At 35.3% G+C, this 8,868-nt stretch overlaps 1 protein-coding gene across 1 annotated transcript; it reads right to left on the bottom strand.

Moving 5' to 3' along the window:
- Window positions 1-7,591: 7,591 nt before the first annotated feature.
- On the bottom strand, window positions 7,592-8,237 carry LOC128869614 (uncharacterized). Its single transcript, XM_054112186.1, has 2 exons — window positions 8,077-8,237; window positions 7,592-8,001 (listed from the first exon to the last, which is right to left on the bottom strand). Exons 1-2 carry the CDS (start codon window positions 8,216-8,218, stop codon window positions 7,826-7,828), a joined length of 318 nt encoding a protein of 105 aa, XP_053968161.1. The 5' UTR covers window positions 8,219-8,237; the 3' UTR covers window positions 7,592-7,825.
- Between the last annotated feature and the right edge of the window lie 631 nt (window positions 8,238-8,868).

The following is an 8,868-nucleotide window of genomic DNA, read 5'->3' as shown; positions in this document are numbered from 1 at the left end:
GTTACAAATTTAATATTCAAAATATTGTCCATCGCTTACTACTACTTTTTCCCATCTTTCTGGCAATTCACGGATTCCCTTTGTGAAAAATTCGGTCGGTTTTGCCGCAATCCACGAATCGATCCATTTTTTGACTTCATCGTAATTACGGAAGTGCTGGTCAGCCAGGCCATGTTGCATCGATCGGAAGAGATAGTAATCGGATGGCGCAAGGTCTGGACTATACGGCGGGTGGGGTAGGACATCCCATTTGAGCGTTTCTAAGTATGTTTTGACCACTTGTGCAACATGTGGCCGAGCATTGTCATGTTGCAAAATAACTTTGTCGTGTCTATCGGCGTATTGCGGCCGTTTTTCTCGCAGTGCTCGGCTCAAACGCATCAATTGTCGTCGGTAGACATCCCCCGTAATCGTTTCATTCGGTTTCAGTAGCTCATAATACACAACACCCAGCTGGTCCCACCAGATACACAGCATAACCTTCAGGCCATGAATATTCTGCGCCGACGTCGATGTTGAAGCATGGCCAGGGTATCCATACGTTGCCCGACGTTTTGGATTGTCGTAATGGACCCACTTTTCATCGCCAGTCACAATTCGATGCAAAAAACCCTTTCTTTTGTGCCGTTGAAGCAGTTGTTCGCATGCCATAAAACGGCGTTCAACGTCTCTTGGCTTCAATTCATACGGCACCCAATGGCCTACCTTTCGGATCATTCCCATGGCTTTTAAACGTTTGGAAATGGTTGATTGATCAACTCCCAAAGTTTTTGCAACCTCTTCTTGCGTTTGAGCCGGATCTTGATCGAGCAATTCCTCCAATTCGGTATCCATGAACTTTGGCGGCGCACCCTCGCGTTCTTCGTCTTCCAAGCCAAAATCACCACTTTTAAAGCGTGCAAACCACTTCTGGCACGTTCGCTCAGATAGAGCATGCTCACCATAAACTTCCACCAAGATACGATGACTTTCGGCTGCTTTTTTCTTCATATTAAAATAATGAAGAAGAATTCCCCGCAAAAACACATTATTTGGCACGAAATTCGACATTTTCAAGTGTGGTAAAAATATTGTTGTTTACGCTTCAAATAAAAAACTTATACTGACGTTTGTGCCTTACGACAGTAGCTCTCCAATGAATGTTTGGAAATGTGGATCGATGGAATAATAATCAAGTTACGCCATCTGTTGTAAAACCGCACGAACTTATTCATAGTCCATTATTTTTTTTTAAAAGAGAAAGTAATTGAAGATAAGGAAAATTATAAAATTAAAAAAAAAAAAAATTATAAAGTACATTTTTTTTTTATTACCCAAAAATAAAGAAATTTAAATTTATAACTGAAATTTACAAGAAGATTACAGTCGATAGCATACAAATTTATTTTCATTGAAGTTCTTGTGTGTTTGTTTGCCTCGTTTGTTTTGTTGTTTTGTTTATTTGTGCCTGTTCGAGAAACCTTTTAACTCATTTGCATACAAATTAATGGACTATGAATAAGTTCGTGCGGTTTTACAACAGATGGCGTAACTTGATTATTATTCCATCGATCCACATTTCCAAACATTCATTGGAGAGCTACTGTCGTAAGGCACAAACGTCAGTATAAGTTTTTTATTTGAAGCGTAAACAACAATATTTTTACCACACTTGAAAATGTCGAATTTCGTGCCAAATAATGTGTTTTTGCGGGGAATTCTTCTTCATTATTTTAATATGAAGAAAAAAGCAGCCGAAAGTCATCGTATCTTGGTGGAAGTTTATGGTGAGCATGCTCTATCTGAGCGAACGTGCCAGAAGTGGTTTGCACGCTTTAAAAGTGGTGATTTTGGCTTGGAAGACGAAGAACGCGAGGGTGCGCCGCCAAAGTTCATGGATACCGAATTGGAGGAATTGCTCGATCAAGATCCGGCTCAAACGCAAGAAGAGGTTGCAAAAACTTTGGGAGTTGATCAATCAACCATTTCCAAACGTTTAAAAGCCATGGGAATGATCCGAAAGGTAGGCCATTGGGTGCCGTATGAATTGAAGCCAAGAGACGTTGAACGCCGTTTTATGGCATGCGAACAACTGCTTCAACGGCACAAAAGAAAGGGTTTTTTGCATCGAATTGTGACTGGCGATGAAAAGTGGGTCCATTACGACAATCCAAAACGTCGGGCAACGTATGGATACCCTGGCCATGCTTCAACATCGACGTCGGCGCAGAATATTCATGGCCTGAAGGTTATGCTGTGTATCTGGTGGGACCAGCTGGGTGTTGTGTATTATGAGCTACTGAAACCGAATGAAACGATTACGGGGGATGTCTACCGACGACAATTGATGCGTTTGAGCCGAGCACTGCGAGAAAAACGGCCGCAATACGCCGATAGACACGACAAAGTTATTTTGCAACATGACAATGCTCGGCCACATGTTGCACAAGTGGTCAAAACATACTTAGAAACGCTCAAATGGGATGTCCTACCCCACCCGCCGTATAGTCCAGACCTTGCGCCATCCGATTACTATCTCTTCCGATCGATGCAACATGGCCTGGCTGACCAGCACTTCCGTAATTACGATGAAGTCAAAAAATGGATCGATTCGTGGATTGCGGCAAAACCGACCGAATTTTTCACAAAGGGAATCCGTGAATTGCCAGAAAGATGGGAAAAAGTAGTAGTAAGCGATGGACAATATTTTGAATATTAAATTTGTAACCATTTTACGTCAATAAAGTTTCAAATTTCGAAAAAACCGCACGAACTTATTCATAGTCCTATTACAAAAGAAGTTCTGCAAAAACATTTTTTTACGGAAATATTTGTTTTGACGGACATAGTGAGGTCCTTGTTAAATTTAATAATGTCAAACCCAAACAACCTTGTTAGGCCATCTGTCTTGAATGCACCACAGAATCAGGGAGTTAATATGGCAGAGTTACAACAAGAAATTAGGAGGATAATAACTGAGACTCTTCAGGAGCAGGCTAGGATTTCTGCTGCTCAAATTAATCAGGATCAAGTGATTGACCCTCAACACAGGGAAACTTTGAGTGACTTGGATAAGATACCAGAAGTCGTTAGATGTCTTAGGGAGTTTTCTGGTCAACCAGGGGAATACAGTTCCTGCAGAAAATCTGTTGATAGAATACTAGGCATATACCAACATCTTATGGGTACACCAAAGTATTTTGGCATATTGAATACTATAAGGAATAAGGTCATTGGTAATGCTGACGCTATACTTGAGTCATATAACACACCTCTCAACTGGGACAGTATCTCACGTTGCCTTACTATGCATTATGCAGACAAGAGGGACGTCGGCACTTTGAAATATCAGATGACTTCTCTGATTCAAGGTGCAGAAACAATACAAGATTTTTATCAAAGAGTGTATAATCATTCATCCTTGATATTAAATAAAATAAGTTCAATGGATGTAGGACATGAATCTATGTGTCTACTTACTCAGACGTATAGGGACAAAGTTTTGGACACCTTTGTTTGAGGCCTAAAAGGCGATTTACCAAGACTTCTTGCAATAATGGAACCTACAGATTTGCCCAATGCTTTGCATTTATGTTTAAAATTAGAGAATCAGAATTTTAGGAAAAATTATGCTCATAACTTTAGATCAAATAGGAACTTTAGTACCATTCCTTCAAGGAATCAATCTACTCTATATTCTTCGCGACACCAACTTCCTTCTTATTCTTCACGAAATCAATCTGCTTTACGAAATCAGAATAATTTTCATTCTGAGTTGGCATACATTCCATCGCCACCTCGACCTAATAGAATTCCAGATACAATTCAAGGAAGAGATATGTTCAACCAAGGACAGAGAAATTATCAGCATCAAGGTGCTATTCCTAAATATAACCAATATCAAAATTATATACCACCAAGACCTTTTGCATCGAAACCACCACCAAGGCCTGAGCCCATGGACGTGGACCAAAGTATTAGGACGAAAAATATTAATTACATGAACAGACCTTCAAACAATGGATTCCTTGGCAAACGACCACCACCACTACAGAATACAGAAGCCCGGAAACAAAGCAGAAACTTTCACTTAAGATCCGAGATTGACCATACCACGGAGAAGACACCGACGACATTTATCAGGGACCAAAAGAAGACATTTCTCACGAACAAACATTAGATGATTACGACTATGACAACGTTGACGAGATTCATTTTTTAGATTAAATTCGTCCACTCTTCCATATTTTGAGTGTAAGAGGGACAACGGACAAATCCTTAAAATTCTAATCGATACGGGCTCGAATAAAAATTACAATATATACGACCAGATCTTGTAAAAAATCCCATTCCAAAAAAAAAAAGCTTTTATGCAAATTCCATTGCAGGTAAAGTAGACATTAAATTTCACACGAACGCCAGATTATTCGGAAGAACGGACGTACCAATTAAGTTTTTTTTACTTCCAGAACTAAGAACTTTTCATGGCATCCTTGGTAATGACACTCTCAAAACCTTTGACGCCATAATTTATACCGAATATAACTATATGAAATTAGGAAACGATAAGAAAATTTTTGAAACAATTTCCAACAGATAGCATTAATATGACTTCAATTCGGACTAACCACATGACACAACGACAAAAAACCATGCTTAATAAAGCTGTATCGACTTAGGCTAATCTTTTTTCTACTCCGTACGAAAAACTAACTTATACCACAAAAATAATAGGAGAAATTCGGACGAAGACTGAATACCCAATTTACTCTAATACATACACTAATCCTATGGGCTTTATTGGAAGATGGATTTATTAGGCCATCAAAATCCTCATACAATTCACCGGTGTGGATTGCTCCAAAAAAAAAAATAGACGCTAGTGGGGAAAAGAAATTTCGTATGGTCATCGCCTATCGTCAGTTAAATGCAATTACCATAGCGGATAAATACCCTTTACCAGAAATTAATGAGGTACTAGCACAATTGGGAAGAAGTAAATATTTTACAGTGTAAGATTTGAAAAATGGCTTTCACGAAATACCATTACGGCCAAAGGATATAGAAAAAACAGCATTCTCCATTAATAATGGCAAATATGAGTTCACTCGGTTACCATTTGGACTCAAGAATGCACCGGCAATATTTCAGCGTGCACTGGATGAAATTCTGCGCCCTCATATTGGAGTTAGGTGTTATGTCTACATTGATGACATAATCATTTTCCGCCCTAGTGAGGATCAACATAGCAGTGATATCAATTAGATTTTTCAAACCTTACATCAAGCTAACATGAAAGTTCAGCTTGACAAATGTGAGTTTTTTAAAACCAAGGTCGAATTTCTAGGATTTGTCGTTTCCCAGGAAGGGGTACAGTCAAACCCGAAAAAAGTAGAAGCCATAGTAAATTTTCCCTATCCCAATACATTGAAAGACCTTCGATCTTTTCTTGGTTCATCCGGTTATTACCGCCGTTTTGTCAAGGATTATGCTAAAAAAGCAAAGCCTCTGACAAACCTTTTAAGAGGGGAAGAGGGTCGTGTGTCCCGAAACCAATCCAGCAAAAAAAAGATAGAACTCGATATGTCTGCAAGAGAAGCTTTTGATAAACTGAAGGCTATACTGTCATCCAGGGATGTGATCTTCACATTCCCAGATTTTAATAAAACTTCTGAACTTACAACTGATGCATCTAGCTACGCTATAGGAGCCGTTCTTAGCCAATAAAATAGGCCAATCACTTTCATTTCAAGATCCCTCAATAAAACCGAAGGAAACTATGCGGCCAATGAAAGGGAAATGTTGGCCATTATTTGGTCTTTAAATCAGCTCAGGAACTATTTGTATGGTCGCGCTAAGGTACTCATATATACCGACCATGATGACGCTGAACTTATTTATAAGACACTAAACAAAATAGCTGACAATACTGAGAAGCAAATGATAATAAATACGGATTTCGCTAACAGACTGAACAACACAACAGACTTGGTAAATGATTTTTCAAATGCATTTATTAATGAAGAAATAGAAATTTTAAAAAATAAAGTGAGATTGATAAAAGAAACAATTGTTAATATAAAGTATGCCATACAATGGGCTAAAAATAATATTATAAATTCATTCCTATTAAATAAAGAAGAGATGACTGTTGCTATAGAAAAATTGAAAAAAGAGAACATGCCCTTTAACAATATAGAGGAAGCTTTAGAATTGGCAAATGTTAATAGATTAAGTAATAACACAAACCTCTTATACATAATTAAAATTCCTTTGACAAATCCTATTTTATATAATAATACTAGCGTACCCTCGCCCGCTTCGCTAGTCGAAAAATTCAATGATTTGCTGAAAGAGAATAAAATTAATACGAAACAAAGCAAATTCTTTCATACAATTTCATTCTTTCGCGTAAATGAATAATGACGATGGTTTGCCTACTCGTGAGCAAGCTACATACAATTGTCCATGAGAAAAAATTGGGTATTCTATATTAAATTAATACCGCACATTTGTAGAGACTGTCCTTGCGCCTTATTAATTGTCATAGCGAAGGCAAGGCGAATAGGTGGAATTCTGGGTATCAAAACGTCTTCTCCTTTGTACTTCCCTTTCAAAATTGTTGCTTCGATAATGTTACCCATTAGCTTCTTCACAGCGAGTCTGATACCGTTGCAAAGTCGTGGCACATTAATGTTGCACAGCATAATAATCGGTGCTCCAATTTTTAATCGTAAATTATGAGGTGGTAGACCTGGCAAATCGAGTGAGTTTAAGAATTCAGTTGGATAATTTACGACATCATCTTGATCAGTAATAGTGTCCATTGACTTATACGCAACTATGTCCCCAGGTATTTGATCTAAAATAGCTGAATTTATATCATTGACGTCCTTATTTTTCCCAGCTAAAATTGCTCTTTCGCTGAGCCAATCATGGTTGTTGTAATGTTGAACTATGTTTGGAAATACACTCTGTGTCAATGCCTCTTTAGACTGTGCAAAAGTGCAGAAATTGTTAGGCAATGCTATCATTCCTGTTGTTTTTGAAAAAAGGTTTATTTTTTTGGTTAAAAAGTGTTTTTCTAAGTTTTGAAAAACACTTCGCTCTAACAAATTTCTTCTCAGTTAATACTGAAAATTAAGTATTTTGAAAAAACTATTTTTTTTTTAATTTAACGTTTTTGAGAAAATTTTGTTCTTGAAAAAATTTCATACTTTTGTAAAAGTTTAAATTGATTTGTTAAAAAAGATTTTTTGCCGCTTTGAAAAACACCCCCTCGAAAAAATGTATTCTCTATTAATAGTGGAATATGAAATGCTTTGAAAACACCATTTTTTTTTTTAAATTTTGTTTGGTTTTCAGAAAATTTTGTTTTGAAAAAATTTCATACCTTTGAAAAAGTTTTATTTTATTTTATTTGTTTAAAATTTTTGAAATTTTTTTTTTGTAATTTTAGAAAAACTCCTCTTCGAAGAAATTTCTTTTATCTTTTTGAGGAAAATTTGGTTTTGAAAAAATTTCATGCTTTCGAAATTTTTTTATTTTACTTTATTTCTTCAAAATTTTTGAAAACAATTTTTTTAATAATTTTTGAAAAACACCCCTTTGAAAAAAACTTTTAGGATTATAGTCAAATACTTACAAATATCTACGCCTTCACAAATAGCAACAATAAACAAATTTCCTCAAAACCAAAAAATTTACTTGTTTTCTAAAAAAATACTAAACAAACAACGTAATAAATTTAGAATTTTGTGTTCACTTGTGTTCACGAAAAAATAGTATTGTTTTTATTGTATTAACTGAAAACCAAAATGTTGCAAAAAATCAAAACAAAACTAAATTATTTTTTTGTGTTCATTTGGTCCATATGTTCCATAAAAAGTTGATATGGTAAATAATATGCAGGGTCTGATACACGCAAATTTCCATTGACCATTATAGTGACACAATTATCGATCACCAATTCCAACAGGATTTCAAAATCAGAGTTGGAATGAGTTGTTGTGTGGTATACTTCTGAAAAAATGAGAAATAAACAAAATAAATCTAAAAATTCAAATTCTAACTTTATCTTGTGTATAATCTTATTACCTTTGAATTTTTCCAATGAAGCACCATTCATTTTAAATTTTCCAAGAATTTTTTTTATCATTTCGCGTTTCTTTCCTTTTTCATTCGATTCCAACATTTGTTCATAGCCAAAAACATCGTTTGCAAACGCATTCATTTCCATATAGAATTGGTCAAGGAAAGCATTGCTCAATTGAATTGAAACAATATTTTCATTCGAATCATTGAAATTTCTGTATTCGACTCTTTAATTACAACACGACACAAATCGTTTCACAATAACGAAAAATTCAAAAAAAGTTGTACACATAAAATGAATGTCGATTCGAAACTTACTATAATCTAAGAATCGAGCAACTTTTGTTTTGTACAATATTTTGATTTTTTCTTTTTTTATATGAAGAAAATATTAAAAAAAAAATTTTTTTTTTTCTAAAAACCTTCCCCTAGTGGATCCCTATAATATGAAAAAAAGACCGAATAAAAATGGCCTCGTTTCGGCCCAAAAAATTGCGTACAAACGAACATCATTTCATTTTTATATATAAAGATTATTGTAAAACCAATTATTAAAACTGATTCTATTGTAAATTTAACTTTTAAAGAAATGTTTGTAAGTGAAAACGAAATATATGCAATAAATAATAATTGCTTAAAATATAATAAAATTGAAATTTGTAAAAGAAATCGAATTATAAATCTAAGTAAAGATAAATGTTTTAAAAATATCATGACTAATCAAAGACCAACTTGCACAACCAGTAATATTCACCATGTTCAACGCATTGAAGAAATATCAGAAGGACTTGGTCT

This window comes from Anastrepha ludens, chromosome X, assembly GCF_028408465.1.
Source record: "Anastrepha ludens isolate Willacy chromosome X, idAnaLude1.1, whole genome shotgun sequence".
NCBI lineage: Eukaryota > Metazoa > Arthropoda > Insecta > Diptera > Tephritidae > Anastrepha > Anastrepha ludens.
The sequence above is the reverse complement of the archived record's forward strand: the minus strand, read 5'-3'. Positions and strand labels throughout refer to the sequence as shown.

What these genes read in the sequence shown, in the direction of transcription:
- LOC128869614 (XM_054112186.1), bottom strand. Translation starts at nt 8,218, where the DNA reads ATGGAAATGAATGCGTTTGCAAACGATGTTTTTGGCTATGAACAAATG. An exon ending in TTCATTGGAAAAATTCAAAG is followed by an intron (nt 8,002 to 8,076) that starts GTAATAAGATTA and finishes TCATTTTTTCAG; the next exon opens with AAGTATACCACACAACAACT.